General features: G+C 40.4%; 1 protein-coding gene across 1 annotated transcript in view; it reads left to right on the top strand.

The window, feature by feature from the left end:
• LOC124606601 (solute carrier family 22 member 7-like) overlaps window positions 1–18,970 on the top strand; it is a 66,478-nt gene that overhangs the window by 36,979 nt on the left and 10,529 nt on the right. Inside the window, exon 4 of the mRNA XM_047138586.1 lies at window positions 17,639–17,807. Within this exon, the coding sequence (XP_046994542.1) occupies window positions 17,639–17,807 (169 nt within the window). The remainder of the gene's footprint in view (window positions 1–17,638; window positions 17,808–18,970) is intronic.

Genomic DNA, 18,970 nt, shown 5'->3' with positions numbered 1-18,970 from the left:
TCTCTTGGTCTCCCTCTACGATTTTTACCCTCCACGCTGTCCTCCAATGCTAAATTTGTGATCCCCTTCATGCCTCAGAACATGCCCTACCAACCGGTCCCTTCTTCTTGTCAAGTTGTGCCACAAACTCCTCTATTCCCCAATTCTATTCAAAACGTCCTCATTAGTTATGTGATCTACCCATCTAATCTTCAGCATTCTTCTGTAGCACCACATTTCAAAATCTTCTATTCTCTTCTTGTCGAAACTATTTATCGTCCATGTTTCACTTCCATAAATGGCTACACTCCATACAAATACTTTCAGAAACGACTTCCTGACACTTACATCTATACTCTATGTTAACAAATTTCTCTTCCTCAGAAACGCTTTCCTTGCCATTGCCAGTCTACATTTTATATGCTCTCTACTTCGACCATCATCAGTTATTTTGCTCCCCAAATAGCAAAACCCCTTTACTAGTTTAAGTGTCTCATTTCCTAATCCAATTCCCTCAGCATGGCCCAACTTAATTCGACTACATTCATTATCCTCATTTTGCTTTTGTTGATATTCATCTTATATCCTCCTTTCAAGACACAGTCCATTCCGTTCAGCTGCTCTTCCAGGTCTATTGCTGTCTCTGACAGCGTTACAATGTCATCGGCGAACCTCAAAGTTTTTATTTCTTTTCCACGGCTGTTAATTCCTACTCCAAATTTTTCTTTTGTTTCCTTTACTGCTTGCTCAATATACAGATTGAATAACATCAAGGATAGGCTACAACCCTGTCTCACTCCCTTCCCAACCGCTGCTTACCTTTCATGTCCCTCGACTCTTATAACTGCCATCCGGTTTCTGTACAAATTGTAAACAGCCTTTCGCTTCCTGTATTTTACCCCTGCCACCTTCAAAATTTGAAAGAGAGTATTCCAGTCAACATTGTCAAAAGCTTTATCTAAGTCTACAAATGCTAGAAACGTGGGTTTGCTTTTACTTAATCTATTTTCTAAGATAAGTCGTAGGGTCAGTATTGCCTCACGTGTTCCATCATTTCTGCGGAATCCATACTGATCTTCACCGAGGTCGGCTCCTACCAGTTTTTCCAGTCGTCTGTAAAGAATTTGCGTTACTATTTTGCAGCTGTGACTTATTAAACTGATAGTTCGGTAATTTTCAGATCTGTCAACACCTCCTTTCTTTGGGATTGGAATTATTATATTCTTCTTGAAGTCTGAGGGTATTTCGCCTGTCTCATACATCTTGCTCACCAGATGGTAGCGTTTTGTCAGAACTGGCTCTCCCAAGGCCGTCAAAAGTTCTAATGGAATGTTGTCTACTCCCGGGGCCTTGTTTCGACTCAGGTCTTTTAGTGCTCTGTCAAACTCTTCACACAGTATCATATCTCCCATTTCATCTTCATCTACATCCTCTTCCATTTCCATAGTATTGTCCTAAAGTACATCACCCTTGTATAGACCCTCTATATACTCCCTCCACCTTTCTGCTTTCCCTTCTTTGCTTAGAACTGGGTTTCCATCTGAGCTCTTGATATTCATACAAGTGGTTCTCTTTTCTTCAAAGGTCTCTTTAATTTTCCTGTAGGCAGTATCTATCTTACTCCTAGTGAGATAAGCCTCTACATCCTTACATTTGTCCTCTAGCCATCCCTGCTTAGCCATTTTGCACTTCCTATCGATCTCATTTTTGAGACATTTGTATTCCTTTTTGCCTGGTTCATTTACTGCATTTTTATATTTTCTCCTTTCATCTATTAAATTCAATATTTCTTCTGTTGCCATAGGATTTCTACTAGCCCTTGTCTTTTTACCTACTTGATCTTCTGCTGCCTTCACCACTTCGTCCCTCAGAGCTACCCATTCTTCTTCTACTGTATTCCTTTGCCCCATTCCTGTCAATTGTTCCCTTATGCTCTCCCTGAAACTCTGCACAACCTCTGGTTCTTTCAGTTAATCCAGGTCCCATCTCCTTAAATTCCCACCTTTTTGCAGTTTCTTCAGTTCTAATCTACAGTTCATAACCAATAGATTGTGGTCAGAGTCCACATCTGCCCCTGGAAATGTCTTACAATTTAAAACCTGGTTCCTAAATCTCTAGCTTACCATTATATAATCTATCTAATACCTTCTAGTATCTCCAGGATTCTTCCATGTATGCAACCTTCTTTCATGATTCTTGACACAAGTGTTAGCTATGATTAAGTTATGCTCTGTGCAAAATTCTACCAGACGGTTTCCTCTTTCATTTCTCTCCCCCAATCCATATTCACCCACTATGTTTCCTTCTCTCCCTTTTCCTACTCTCGAATTCCAGTCACCCATGACTATTAAATTTTCGTCACCCTTCACTAACTGAATAATTTCTTTTATCTCATCATACATTTCATCAATTTCTTCATCACTTGCAGAGCCAGTCGGCTTGCCCCCCTTCTAACAGCGGTGTACCGCAAGTCTCTAGAGGAACAGAAGGTTCCAAATGATTGGAAAAGAGCACAGGTAGTCCCAGTCTCCAAGAAGGGTCGTCGAGCAGATGCGCAAAACTATAGACCTATATCTCTGACGTCGATCTGTTGTAGAATTTTAGCACATGTTTTTTGCTCGAGTATCATGTTGTTTTTGGAATCCCAGAATCTACTCTGTACGAAACAACATGGATTCCGGAAGCAGCGATCGTGTGAGACCCAACTCGCTTTATTTGTTCATGAGACCCAAAAAATACTAGATAGAGGCTCCCAGGTAGATGCTATTTTCCTTGACTTCCGGAAGGCGTTCAATACAGTTCCGCACTGTCGCTGATAAACAAAGTAAGAGCCCACGGAATATCAGACCAGCTGTGTGGCTGGATTGAAGAGTTTTTAGCAAACAGAACACAGCATGTTGTTATCAATGGAGAGACGTCTACAGACGTTAAAGTAACCTCTGGTGTGCCACAGGGGAGTGTTATGGCGCCATTGCTTTTCACAATATATATAAATGACCTAGTAGATAGTGTCAGAAGTTCCATGCGGCTTTTCGCGGATGATGCTGCAGTATACAGAGAAGTTGCAGCATTAGAAAATTGTAGCGAAATGCAGGAATATCTGCACTTGGTGCAGGGAGTGGCAACTGACCTTTAACATAGACAAATGTAATGTATTGCGAATACATAGAACGAAGGATCCTTTATTGTATGATTATATGATAGCGGAGCAAACACTGGTAGCAGTTACTTCTGTAAAATATCTGGGAATATGCGTGCGGTACGATTTGAAGTGGAATGATCATATAAAATTAATTGTTGGTAAGGCGGGTACCAGGTTGAGATTCATTGGGAGAGTCCTTAGAAAATGTAGTCCATCAACAAAGGAGGTGGCTTACGAAACACTCGTTCGACCTATACTTGAGTATTGCTCATCAGTGTGGGATCCGTACCAGATCGGGTTGACGGAGGAGATAGAGAAGATCCAAAGAAGAGCAGCGCGTTTCGTCACAGGGTTATTTGGTAACCGTGATAGCGTTACGGAGATGTTTAATAAACTCAAGTGGCAGACTCTGCACGAGAGGCGCTCTGCATCGCGGTGTAGCTTGCTCGCCAGGTTTCGAGAGGGTGCATTTCTGGATGAGGTATCAAATATATTGCTTCCCCCTACTTATACCTCCCGAGGAGATTACGAATGTAAAATTAGAGAGATTCGAGCGCACACGGAGGCTTTCAGACAGTCGTTCTTCCCGCGAACCATACGCGACTGGAACAGAAAAGGGAGGTAATGACAGTGGCACGTAAAGTGCCCTCCGCCACACACCGTTGGGTGGCTTGCAGAGTATAAATGTAGATGTAGATGTAGATAAACTTGAACTACCGTAGTAGGCATGGGCTTCGTGTCTATCTTGGCCACAATAATGCGTTCACTATGCTGTTTGCAGTAGCTTACCCGCACTCCTATTTTTTTTATTCATTATTAAACCTACTCCTGCGTTACCCCTATTTGATTTTGTATTTATAACCCTGTATTCACCTGACCAAAAGTCTTGTTCCTCCTGCCACCGAACTTCACTAATTCCCTCTATATCTAACTTTAACTTATCCATTTCCCTTTTTAAATGTTCTAACCTACCTGCCCGATTAAGGGATCTGACATTCCACGCTCCGATCCGTAGAACGCCAGTTTTCTTTCTCCTGCTAATGATGTCCTCTTGAGTAGTCCTCACCCGGAGATCCGAATGGGGGACTATTTTACCTCCGGAATATTTTACCCAAGAGGACGCCATCATCATTTATCCATACAGTAAAGCTGCATGCCCTCGGGAAAAATTACGGCTGTAGTTTCCCCTTGCTTTCAGCCATTTGCAGTACCAGCACAACAAGGCCGTTTTGGTTAGTGTTACAGGGCCAGATCAGTCAATCTTCCAGACTGTTGCCCCTGCAACTACTGAAAAGGCTGCTGCCCCTCTTCAGGAACCACATGTTTGTCTGGCCTCTCAACAGATACCCCTCCGTCGTGGTTGCACCTACAGTACGACCATCTGTATCATTGAGGCACGCAAGCCTACCCACCAATGGCAAGGTCCATGGTTCATGGGGGTAGGTATTTCATGATACCTTTGTGAATATATTTGAAAACAGTTCCCCTAAGAAAACAGTGAAATATAATTGTAAGAAACTATATAAAAAGCCATGGCTTACTAAAGGGATAAAAATATCTTGTAAACAGAAAACGGAAATGTATCTTACAGCTAGGAGCAGTAGTGATCCCAAAACAGTGAAACATTATAAAAACTACTACATTGTATTAACAAAAGTTATTAAAAAGTCCAGAAGTATGTGCATTATGTCTGAGATTAGCACATCTGATAATAAAATTAAAACAATTTGGAATATTTTGAAAAGGGGAACAGGGCAACCGAGAGTACAGGAAGACAGACTGTATTTCCATCAAACACAACAAGAAGTCAGAAGCGGAAAACATTTTTAATAATCATTTTCAGTGTTGTAGAGAAAATAGGATCCAGCTATTCATTAGAAAATGCAAGGCAGTATATGGAAGAGGCAGTACCTATGCAATTTGATAAAATTGAAATTCAACCCACCTCTCCTACTGAAATTAGGAAAATAATAAATTCACTCAAAATAAAAGCTCACATGGAATTGATGGCATTTGCAACAGAGTACTTAAAGCTTGTTCCCAGCAAATCAGTAGGATTCTCAGCCACATATGTAGTAGCTCACTGAAACAGGGCATTTTTCCAGATAGCGTATTTCAATATGCTATTTTTAAACCATTGCATAAAAAAGGGGATAGATCTGATGCTAACAACTACCGCCAATCTCACTTCTGACAGCTTTATCCAAAATTCTTGAAAAAATAATGTATTCAAGAGTAGCATCACATACTTGTAGAAATGAAGTACTAACAAAATGTCAGTTTGGTTTTCAGAAAGTCTTTTCAACAGAAAATGCTATATATGCTTTCACTGATCAAATATGAAATGCATTGAATAACCGAACATCACCCATCGGGATATTTTGTGATCCCTCAAAGGCTTTTGATTGAGTGAAACATGAAATTCTTCTAGATAAGCTTAAGTATTGTGGTATGAGTGTGACAGTGCACAAATGGTTTGATTCATACTTAACTGGAAAAATGCAAAAGATTGAAATTAACAAAACAGATAAGTCTGCAAAAATCAGCAAAGCCCTCCAATTGGGGAGGTACCAAGAATGGTGTCTCACGGGGTTCAGTCTTGGGTCCCTTATTGTTCTTAATACATATTAACGGCTGGCCACTCTATATTCATGAAGATGCAAAGTTAGTTCTTTTTGCTGATGATACAAGTATAGTAATCACACCCAAGAAGCAAGAATCAGCTGAGGAAATTGCAAATAATGTATCTCAGAAAATTATTAAGTGGTTCTCTGCAATGGACTCTCACTAAATTTTGAGAAAACACAGTTTATAAAATTCTGTACAGTAAATGGCATAACACCATTGATAAATATAGACTATGAACGGTAGTCTGTTGCTAAGGCAGAATACTCAAAATTTCTAGGTGTGTGTACTGATGAGAAATTGAATTTGAAGAAACACATTTACGATCTGCTGAAACGGTTAGGTTCAGCTACTTATGCTATTAGGATTATTGCAAACTTTGGTGATAAGCATTTCAGTAAATTAGCCTACTATGCCTATTTTCATTCACTGCTTTCATATGGCATCATATTTTGGGGCAATTCGTCATTAAGAGAGAAAGTATTCATTGCACAAAAGTGTGTAATCAGATAATAGCTGGAGCCCACCCAAGATCACCTTGCAGACACTTATGTAAGGAACTTGGGATACTCACAGTACCTTCGCAATACATATATTCCGTTATGAAATTTGTCATTAATAACCCACTGCAATTCAAAAATAGCAGCGACTTGCGTAGCTACAACACTAGAAGAAAGGATGATATTCACTGCTCTGGATTAAATCTCACTTTGGCACAGAAAGGGATAAATTAAACTGCCACAAAAATCTTTGGTCATTTGCCAAATAATATTAAAAGTCTGACAGATAGCCAACCAACATTTAAAAGCAAATTAAAAGAATTTCTGAATGACAACTCCTTCTACTCAATAGATGAATTCTTAGATATGAAATAGTAACTGTAAAAAAAATATTAATTATTTTGTGTAAAGAAAATTATTGTTTAAGTTACACATTCCACATCATTACTAAATGTCGTATTCGTGATCTATATGACCCATTTGTCCAAAGTACTTTGGACTGCTTCCATACTATGCCTGTTGTGACTCAAATTTGCTAAACGACAGACTTCTTCAACCAAAAATTGTTTCCCACTGTGATTTAAATGAAGGCCATGGCTGGTATGCATGGATCTAACATACTTACATTTATCAAGTTCACATACAGAAATTTTGTACTCCTTTTTGCCTGCTTTATTTACAAACAAACGTCTCAAAAAAGAGATCGACAGGAAGTGCAAAATGGCTATGCAGGGATGACTATAGAACAAATGTGAGGATGTAGAGGCATATCTCACTAGGGATAAGATAGATACTGCCTACAGGAAAATTAGAGAGACCTTTGGAGAAAAGAGAACCACTTGTATGAATATCAAGAGCTCAGATGGAAACCCAGTTCTAAGCAAAGAAGGGAAAGCAGAAAGGTGGAAGGAATATATAGAGGGTCTATACAAACTCCTCCATTGCCAGTCCCACGCCCGGGGTCCCATCTTGCAATTCATGGGGAAGGAGGAGGGGGAGGAGTAACAGCTTTGCAAAATAACCTGGGTACATCTGGCTCCGGATGGTAGCACCCAGTTAGGGCCCCTACGTAGGGTTACAGGTGAATCCCGGCCAATTGTCTCGAAGGTGGAAGAGGAACGTCACTTCCCAACGGCAGAGAGAGCAGAATGGCCACTGAAACATATCAGGTAGCGGCTGTACTCCATGTTAGGGGTGGCTACCAAAGGTGTCTGTATCCCCACACATCTTCTGGGTCTAACAACTTCAGTTGCATAACTGGATGGACACGAGCCATCCCATCAAAAAAAAATTTTTTAGGTCATGGAATGGATCGCACTATGGAATTGAGCCGCGCCCTCCAACCAGGGATGAAATCGCTCATGCCATAAGTGATCTAAAGAATAATAAGGCAACTGGAGAAGATGGTATAGCAGCCGAGATGATAAAGTTGGGAGGCAACAAAGCAATAGACAACATGACCAACACAATCCACCAAGTCCGGAGAACAAAGAAGTTGGCAGAAGGATGGAAGAATGCAATTGTAGTACCAATACATAAGAAGGGGGACAAGAGAGATGCAAACTACAGAGGAATATCGCTACTAGAGGTCGGATACAAAATGGTTGGTTGGTTGGTTGGTTGGTTTGGGGAAGGAGACCAGACAGCATGGTCATCGGTCTCATCGGATTAGGGAAGGATGGGGAAGGAAGTCGGCCGTGCCCTTTCAAAGGAACCATCCCGGCATTTGCCTGGAGTGATTTAGGCAAATCACGGAAAACCTAAATCAGGATGGTCAGACGCGGGATTGAACCGTCGTCCTCCCGAATGCGAGTCCAGTGCCTAACCACTGCGCCACCTGGCTCAAGAGAGTAGAACAACAGGTAGAAAGTACAGTTGGTGACTACCAAGTGGGATTCAGGAAGGGAAGAGGTTATATACAACAAATATTTATCCTGAAGCAACTGATCGAACATAGGGCCTTAAAAAAACAAAAAGACAGTAATAACCTTTGTGGACTTCACAAAGGCATATGACTCTATCGACAGGCAGACTCTTGTTAGGATCCTGAAGAATAGAGGACTTGATGGAACTACACAAGATCTCATAAAAGAAATTCTGACAGACAAAAAAGCAAGGGTGAGATTCAGATGAGCACTGTCAGAAGAATTTGAGATCAAGGCTGTTGTTAAACAAGGAGATGGCTTGTCACCACTGTTGTTCAATATAGCACTGGACAAAGTGATCAGGCAGTGGAGAGCAATACACGACGACATGGGAATACCAAAGACCCATGTGGGGGACAAAAAGGACAGCAGGGCTCATGCGGACTGCCTAGCCTTTGCAGACAACATAGCAATAGTAAGTGAGACGGAAGAAGACACAAAGACACAACTCGACAACTTAAGTAAGGTAGCCAGAAAGATGGGACTGAGAATAGCCTATAACAAGACAAAGACATTCAACACCACTGCAGACTGGGAAACACCGGAAGGCACTGTTCAAATGGTGGAAAAATTTAAATACCTAGGAGAATTTTTAACAGGAAGGAACAGGAGCATGTAGGGAATAACAGATAGGATAAAGAAGATGAGGTCAGCCTCCTGTATGACAAGAGAGTGTTACAATAAAAAGAATATATTCACAGAAGCAAAGATAAGCCACTACAAGGCAACAGTGTGGAATGCAGTATTATATGCAGCTGAGACAATGACACTAGGAAGAAATGGGGAAGAAAAACTAGAGAAAGAACAGGGAAAAATACTGAGAAAAATACTAGGTTGGTTGGTTGGTTGTTTGGGGGAAGAGACCAAACTGCGAGGTCAACAGTCTCATCGGATTAGGGAAGGATGGGGAAGGAAGTCGGCCGTGCCCTTTCAAAGGAACCATCCCGGCATTTGCCTGGAGCGATTTAAAAAATACTAGGTCCCAAAAGAGGTGGAGAGAGGTGAATGCAAAGACCTAGGGAAGAATTGTACCGGAAGTTGAGAACAATATCTGGGGAAATCAGACTCAAAAGGGCAAGGTTTGCTGGACATGTAGTTGGGATGAGTACGGACAGAATGACAAAGAGAGTGTGGGAAACAACAGGGAGGACAAGGGGAAAGACAGAACAAAGTGGGTTGTTAAACTTCAGAAGGACTGGTTGGAATTGGGGATCAAGGTCGAAGGAAAGGAAAATTGGAGGAACAAATATAAACCGACCAATATGCTGGAGATCAGTGACAGAGAAGAATACAGGAAAAGATTAGAGTGTCACCACTGGAGCCGATAGGAGAAAAGGACACTGAGGATCTCGGAAGAAGAGCGGGAGAGAAGAAGAGAAAGAATGAAAAGGTTCTGGGAGAAGAAGAGGAAAATGCAGTCCATGAAGGGGCTACCCGTGGTCCTACAGAGGCCATAATGCAAGAAGAAGAAGAAAAGGGTCCAAGAAGAAGAAGAAGAAGAAGAAGAACAGGGTCTATACAAGGGTGATGTATTTGAGGACAAAATTATGGAAATGGAAGAGGATGTAGATGAAGATGATTGGATACGATACTGCTTGAAGATTTTGACAGAGCACTGAACGACCTAAGTCGAAACAAGACCTCGGGAGTAGACAACATTCCATTAGAACTACTCTACCATCTGGTGAACAAGATGTATGAGACAGGGGAAATACCCTCAGACTTCAAGAAAAATGTAATAATTCCAATCCCAAAGAAAGCAGCTGTTAACAAATGTGAAAATTACCGAACTATCAGTTTTGTAAGACACAGCTGCAAAATACTAATGCGAATTCTTTACAGACAAATGGAAAAACTGGTAGAAACTGACCTCGGGGAAGATCAGTTTGGATTCTGTAGAAATGTTGGAACACATGAGGCAATACTGACCCTACGACTTATCTTAGAAGATAGATTAAGGAAACACAAACCTACGTTTCTAGCATTTGTAGACTTAGAGAAAGCTTTTGACAATGTTGACTGGAATACTCTCTTTCAAACTCTGAAGGTTGCAGGGGTCAAATGCAGGGAGCGAAAGGCTATTTACAATTTGTACAGAAACCAGATGGAAGTTATAAGAGTCGGGGGGCATGAAAGGGAAGCAGTGGTTGGGAAGCGAGTGAGACAGGGGTGTAGCCTGTCCTCGATGTTATTGGTTCAAAAATGGTTAAAATGGCTCTGAGCACTATGAGATTTAACATCTGAGGTCATCAGTCCCCTAGAACTTAGAACTACTTAAACCTAACTAACCTAAGGACATCACAACACAGTCATGCGTGAGGCAGGATTCGAACCTGCGACCGTAGCAGTCCCGCAGTTCCAGACTGAAGTGCCTAGAACCGCTTGGCCACACTGGCCGGCCAATGTTATTGTATCTGTGTATTGAGCAAGCAGTAAAGGAAACAAAAGAAAAATTCGGAGTAGGCATTAAAATCCATGGAGAAGAAAAAAAACACTTAGAGGTTCGCTGACGACATTGTAATTCTGTCAGAGACAGCAAAGGACCTGGAAGAGCAGCTGAATGGAATGGAGTCTCTTGAAAGGAGGATATAAGATGATCATCAACAAAAGCAAAACGAGGATAATGGAATGTAGTCTAATTAAGTTGGGTGATGCTGAGGGAATTAGATTAGGTAATGAGACACTTAAAGCAGTAAATGAGTTTTGCTATTTGGGGAGTAAAATAACTGATAATGGTCGTAGTAGAGAGGATATAAAATGTAGACTGGCAGTGGCAAGGAAAGCGTTTCTGAAGAAGAGAATTTGTTAACATCGAGTATAGATTTAAGTGTCAGGAAGTCTTTTCTGAAAGTATTTGTATGGAGTGTAGCTATGTATGAAAGTGAAATGTGGATGATAAATAGTTTAGACAAAAAGAGAATAGAAGCTTTCAAAATGTGGTGCTACAGAAGGATGCTGAAGATTAGATGGGTAGACCACATAACTAATGAGGAGGTATTGAATAGAATTGGGGAGAAGAGAAATTTGTGGCACGACTTGACTAGAAGAAGGGATCAGTTGGTAGGACATATTCTGAGGCATAAAGGAATCACGAATTTAGTATTGGGGGGCAGCATGGAGGGTAAAAATTGTAGAGGGAGACCAAGAGATGAATACACTAAACAGATTCAGAAGGATGTAAGTTGCAGTAGGTACTGGGAGACCTGCATCAAACCAGTCTCTGGACTGAAGAACACAACAACAACATGATATTCTAATGATCATTCATCCAGATATACACTATAAACGTTTTTAATGTATCTAATATATTTATTTATTTATTTAATATATGAAATTTGAAATGTTACCAAAAGGCTCAAAATGTTCTACTCCTACTTTTACTGACACTATAATAAACTTTCAAACAGGTATACACTGTACATTATTCCAGTTTTAAATGGCAGTTCCAGCCGGAGTGGCCGTGCGGTTCTAGGCGCTACAGTCTGGAGCCGAGCGACCGCTACGGTCGCAGGTTCGAATCCTGCCTCGGGCATGGATGTGTGTGATGTCCTTAGGTTAGTTAGGTTTAATTAGTTCTAAGTTCTAGGCAACTGATGACCTCAGAAGTTAAGTCGCATGGTGCTCAGAGCCATTAGCCAAATGACAGTGTACAGGTTTTCTATTAAAGATGAATGTGAGAAATAAAATGCCACACTGCTGCAAAATTTGCGGTTTGGATTTATTTCTTGCAGTGCTTCAACTATGAAAGGAGAGCATGTAAAACATTAGACAAACTGTTTCTCTTGTATTTATTCTCTGTCCTTACACATATTCTCAAACAAAAGTTGTATACACAGTGACGTGCTGTTTGTTTTCTCCCTCACCATTGGTGTTACAGAAAACAGGAAAGTTGTATTAACGCTTACCAGCTTAGGACTAGAATACTACTACAGAATCTAAATCATCCAAACCTTTGCAATCCTACCTATTCACAGATTAAAACTATGTGAAAACTACCATTGAAGCTACTTCGCTCACAGATCCAGAAGGGAGACAGAGGGAAGGGCGTAAATGGATATAGAAAGTAGGCAGAGGGAATGAGGAGGAGATGCACACGGAAAGAGGGGAGGAGGTGAGAGGCAGAGAGAAAAGGGGAGGGGGGATTTGATTATGTATATCCAATTCTCATATGTATTTAGCAGTTGTGAAGCATTGCCGAGTTGATTAGTTTGTAACAGTTATTGGAAATCCAAATAGCCTATACTGCAGGTGTATAGGACTGATCAACAAATAAACCAAAAAGAAGACAGAAGAATTTATATGGAGTTCAGTTGTGTTATTTTTCCTCTTAGTCAGTTTTCCTATTTATATATTATGTACATTTACTAACTTTAGTACAAGTCACTTCCAGCTGCTTGCATACCATACAGCCTCGATTTTCTCTTGTGTTGTTTCTAAGCCTTCACTATTCTTCAATCGCGGGCTAACATCCCAAACATGTTTGGGCTCACATGCTGTTCCTCTTCATCAAAATGTCTTGGCTCAAACTCTTCTAGGGCTTGAACCACATGTGTCGCATTACATGCCTAAATTAGACACTTGTGATCCTTTGGTTAAATTGTCTGGCTGATGGCAAGTTTGCGAAATACAAAGTTAACATAACATGTAATAACAGTAATAATCCTCCCTCCATGAACCATGGGCCTTGCCGTTGGTGGGGAGGCTCGCATGCCTCAGCGATACAGATAGCCGTACTGTAGGTGCAACCACAACGGAGGGGTATCAGTTGAGAGGCCAGACAAACGTGTGGTTCCTGAAGAGGGGCAGCAGCCTTTTCAGTAGTTGCAAGGGCAACAGTCTGGATGATTGACTGATCTGGCCTTGTAACAATAACCAAAACGGCCTTGCTGTGCTGGTACTGCGAACGGCTGAAAGCAAGGGGAAACTACGGCCGTAATTATTCCCGAGGGCATGCAGCTTTACTGTATGATTAAATGATGATGGCGTCCTCTTGGGTAAAATATTCCGGAGGTAAAATAGTCCCCCATTCGGATCTCCGGGCAGGGACTACTCAAGAGGATGTCGTTATCAGAAGAAAGAGAACTCATGTTCTACGGATCGGAGCGTGGAACGTCAGATCCCTTAATCGGGCAGGTAGGTTAGAAAATTTAAAAAGGGAAATGGATAGGTTAAAGTTAGATATAGTGGGAATTAGTGAAGTTCGGTGGCAGGAGGAACAAGACTTCTGGTCAGGTGACTACAGGGTTATAAACACAAAATCAAATAGGGGTAATGCAGGAGTAGGTTTAATAATGAATAGCAAATAGGAATGTGGGTAAGCTACTACAAACAGCATAGTGAACGCATTATTGTGGCCAAGACAGATACGAAGCCCACACCTACTACAGTAGTGCAAGTTTATATGCCAACTAGCTCTGCAGATGACGAAGAAATTGAAGAAATGTATGATGAGATAAAAGAAATTATTAAGATAGTGAAGGTGACGAAAATTTAATAGTCATGGGTGACTGGAATTGAGAGTATGAAAAGGGAGAGAAGGAAACATAGTGGGTGAATATGGATTGAGGGAGAGAAATGAAAGAGGAAGCAGTCTGGTAGAATATTGCACAGAGCATAACTTAATCATAGCTAACACTTGGTTTAAGAATCATGAAAGAAGGTTGTATACATGGAAAAAACCTGCAGATACTAAAAGGTATCAGATAGATTATATAATGGTAAGACAGAGATTTAGGAACCAGGTTTTAAATTGTATGACATTTCCAGGGGCAGATGTGGACTCTGACCACAACCTATTGGTTATGAACTGTAGATTAAAACTGAAGAAACTTCAAAAAGGAGGGAACTTAAGGAGATGGGACCTGGATAAACTGAAAGAACCAGAGGTTGTACAGAGTTTCAGGGAGAGCATAAGGGAACAATTGACAGGAATGGGGGAAAAAAATACAGTAGAAGAAGAATGGGTAGCTTTGAGGGATGAAGTAGTGAAGGCAGCAGAGGATCAAGTAGGTAAAAAGACGAGGGCTAGTAGAAATCCTTGGGTAACAGAAGAAATATTGAATTTAATTGATGAAAGGAGAAAATATAAAAATGCAGTAAATGAAGCAGGCAAAAAGGAATACAAACGTCTCAAAAATGAGATCGACAGGAAGTGCAAAATGGCTAAGCAGGGATGGCTAGAGGACAAATGTAAGGATGTACAGGCTTATCTCACTAGGGGTAAGATAGATACTGCCTACAGGAAAATTAAAGAGACCTTTGGAGATAAGAGAACCACTTGTATGAACATCAAGAGCTTAGATGAAAACGCAGTTCTAAGCAAAGAAGGGAAAGCAGACAGGTGGCAGGAGTATATAGAGGGTCTATACAAGGGCGATGTACTTGAGGACAATATTAAGGAAATGGAAGAGGATGTAGATGAAGATGAAATGGGAGATACGATACTGCGTGAAGAGTTTGACAGAGCACTGAAAGACCTGAGTCGAAACAAGGCCCCCGGAGTAGACAACATTCCATTGGAACTACTGACGGCCTTGGGAGAGCCAGTCCTGACAAAACTCTACCATCTGGTGAGCAAGATGTATGAAACAGGCGAAATACCCTCAGACTTCAAGAAGAATATAATAATTCCAATCCCAAAGAAAGCAGGTGTTGACAGATGTGAAAATTACTGAACAGTCAGTTTAATAAGCCACAGCTGCAAAATACTAACACGAATTCTTTACAGACGAATGGAAAAACTTGTACAAGCCGACCTCGGGGATGATCAGTTTGGATTCCGTAGAAATACTGGAACACGTGAGGCAATACTGACCTTACGACTTATCTTAGAAGAAAGATTAAGGAAAGGCAAACCTACGTTTCTAGCATTTGTAGACTTAGAGAAAGCTTTTGACAATATTGACTGGAATACTCTCTTTCAAATTTTGAAGGTGTCAGGGGTAAAATACAGGAAGCGAAAGGCTATTTACAATTTGTACAGAAAGCAGATGGCAGTTATACGAGTCGGGGGACATGAAAGGGAAGCAGTTGTCGGGAAGGGAGTAAGACAGGGTTGTAGCCTCTCCCCGATGTTATTCAATCTGTATATTGAGCAAGCAGTAAAGGAAACAAAAGAAAAACTCAGAGTAGGTATTAAAATCCATGGAGAAGAAATAAAAACTTTGAGGTTCGCCGATGACATTGTAATTCTGTCAGAGACAGCAAAGGACTTGGAAGAGCAGTTGAACGGAATGGATAGCGTCTTGAAAGGAGGATATAAGATGAACATCAACAAAAGCAAATCGAGGATAATGGAATGTAGTCAAATTAAGTCGGGTGATGCTGAGGGAATTAGATTAGGAAATGAGACACTTAAAGTAGTAAAGGAGTTTTGCTATTTGGGGAGCAAAATAACTGATGATGGTCGAAGTAGAGAGGATATAAAATGTAGACTGGCAGTGGCAAGGAAAGCGTTTCTGAAGAAGAGAAATTTGTTAACACTGAGTATAGATTTAAGTGTCAGGAAGCCATTTCTGAAAGTATTTGTATGGAGTGTAGCCATGTACGGAAGTGAAACATGGACGATAAATAGTTTTATACAAGAAGAGAATAGAAGCTTTCGAAATGTGGTGCTACAGAAGAATGCTGAAGATTAGATGGGTAGATCACATAACTAATGAGGAAGTATTGAATAGGATTGGGGAGAAGAGAAGTTTGTGGCACAACTTGACCAGAAGAAGGGATCGGTTGGTAGGACATGTTCTGAGGCATCAAGGGATTACCAATTTAGTATTGGAGGGCAGTGTGGAGGGTAAAAATCGTAGAGGGAGACCAAGAGATGAATACACTAAGCAGATTCAGAAGGATGTAGGTTGCAGTAGGTACTGGGAGATGAAGAAGCTTGCACAGGATAGAGTAGCATGGAGAACTGCATCAAACCAGTCTCAGGACTGAACACCACCACAACAACAACAACAACAACAACAACAACAGTAATAATAATATTGGGAACTAAATTAACGACCCATAAACGATGTAGGCCACACAGTTGCGATTTGTTTAGAATAATGTTTATTCAGAAAGCAAACTCATAGCAAAAGTGGTCGTATTAGAGTTACTGTTAGACTTGAGCGCATATCCATTTGACACAGTTCAATCATTCACAACCTCATCGCAAAACAAGTCCAAAACTCCATCTCAATATTTACACAAAAAGTTAGATTTCACCCAGGTGTGCAGCCGTTCACCACTCAAAGACTATGTCCCGCAATACGACACAATGCGAAATTTTCTAAGTTATTTCACTTCCTAGCTGCATAAAGACCAACTGTCCGCTTTCATGTCTCAATCCGAACTGCACCCTTTGATGTCTCGACCAGAACTGTCCGCTTTCACGTCTGCACCAGCACTGTCCCTCCGCTTGTCGCTGGCCGCACTTCCCACGTGCCAAACATACTCATTCAACTGACTAGGGCAGTTACCTTTCCTGAAGCCGTCCATCTGATTGGCTACAGCTTATTCCACATTATACATTTACATTTTAACGTACCACATTTAAATAATCAAAGCTTGACCACTTTCACATTGTAAATAAAGTAACAATAATATCAATTACATAATAAACATTTAATTCTTTTACATAAAACCAATACAATTTCCTTCTTAACTTTGAATGGCATGGCCAGTAGCCTTGCACCAATGTGCTTTCTGATAAATAAATACTGAACAAAAGTAACTATTATGCAGTAAGCTTTACAGCAGATATTCTGTTACCTAATGGTTCAGTACGGTGTCATGCTGTCATTGTTCAATGTGTTTTGTGTGGAGGAAATGATGATCTGATGCTTAACTGTAAATACTGATAATTTAAATTTACTATATCTGTTAAACAAATAAACTTACACGGTTGATATTCACATCATTTGTCGTTTTAATGATGTGCTTCTCTATGAAATGTCGATCATTAAGATTGTGCAAAGCATTCAGATTTTAGCATTCAGGTCTTTGTTACAAAACTTGTTGATTTCACTTTAACAGTAAATCCTAAACTATTATAGATAAATCAACATTCGAGTTTTATTGGGATCACCATGAAATTTTATGGAGGATGGCAGATTAAAATTACTGTGGCTTGATTCCCTGCATTACTACAGAATCTTCAGTAGATAATTTGCCAGTTTACATTACTTACATTATCCTCTAAATTTTCGGAACATTATTAACAATCTTCTCTGGCTAATACTGTAGCAAACTGCTCATAAAGAGTGAATTAAACTTCATTTTCCACAACTACATCCACATTGCCGTGAATTCAATGCCAGTTCTGAGTCAGTTCCTCAATATACATTTTAAATGGGATTGGATCGGAACACAGCCTTGTCTTAGTCCTTTTGTTATGAGAAATTTCAAAGAAACTTTGACACAAAATCTGTAAAGTTTGCTAGCTCATACCTGAAATAATTTAATATTGTTCTCACTTGTTTCAGGCCTGGAACTTACAGACATCAAGCACCGCTCTGTTATCAACCGCTACGCATCCTGTAGCATGGCCCTTGGAATGATGCTTGCTGGTCTGGTGTCTTGGGCACTGCCCAACTGGAACTATTTCATGTCATTTGCAGCCATCAGTTGTTTTACCCTGTTCTTCTTCTTCAGGTGATGCATATAAAATGAAAGGTGTGAAGGTGTACTTGTTTTTTAATACAATGACGATAAAAATGTGTGCAGTTTATGTGTGTGTCAGCGAATATTGTTTGGAAGCGGCAGTTCATCAGGAGACTGATTTTCAAGAGCAAAGAGTGCATAACAATCTGACACAAAGCACAAAACCACATGAATGGCCAGTCGGCTCACTTCAGAGACCTTTATCGTTGCTGTTCACAACACACTGGAATAGTACAATGGTTAAAAAGCAGCTGCATTATCGTGAACTTGGTATTACTGTTGCACTGTGATCAGAAACAATCTGAACAGCTGGTCAGGTTATTGGAGGTTAGGTCGTGCCAAGAAATAACTGTTACAAATAAATAAATAAATAAAATAAACTGATAAGTTGTGCAATTTCTGAGTTAATTGTCATTGAAGTTAGACAATCAGACCATTAAGTGCACAAATTCAAGTGGCCTGGCGGAGACAGAGCCACCAAATGTGTGCCTCATTTGGTTTCCTAAAACCGAACAAGGCAGCAGTACAAAAATTGGAAATGGGATGGTAGTAAGGACTGAACCTGAGCCAAAGGCTGTGCAATCTCATGCACTGTTATCTAAGCTATGAGAATAATGACACTAATCGTGTCTGGTAGGCCACATGAATTTACGTGCACAATTGCCTAATTGACTAACTTCAATGCTAATTTATTCAGAAACAATGCGACATACTGAATTTTTTTCTTAACAACTATTACTCAGTGCAGCCCACACTGCAAAACTCTCACAAGCTTTTCAGACTTTCTTGCCACCACTAACTTGCTTAATACAATTCAAATGTCAGCAAGAGTGCAGTTGAGTTCTGGAGTTGAATGAGAATACAAGAAATGGAGCAGGATTCAAACTCACCCATTAGTTCCATGAATCAGACGTCATGTAACAGCAGGCTGAGCAACACAGCACAGTAGACAAAACTTGTATGACACATAGATAAACTCTTGATGTACGTTAATAAAAAACACCAACAAAACATGCAATTATAAAACCCATAAGCAACATGCTAAAAACCCTTATAGGCTGCAAAATGCAAACTCTTAGTTTCAATAAAGGTGGGGTGGGGGGGGGGGGGGGACTCTGTTTATAATGAGGTTTAAATTAATTAATTAAACTTTA

The sequence above is a fragment of the Schistocerca americana genome, chromosome 3, assembly GCF_021461395.2.
Source record: "Schistocerca americana isolate TAMUIC-IGC-003095 chromosome 3, iqSchAmer2.1, whole genome shotgun sequence".
NCBI lineage: Eukaryota > Metazoa > Arthropoda > Insecta > Orthoptera > Acrididae > Schistocerca > Schistocerca americana.
The sequence above is the reverse complement of the archived record's forward strand: the minus strand, read 5'-3'. Positions and strand labels throughout refer to the sequence as shown.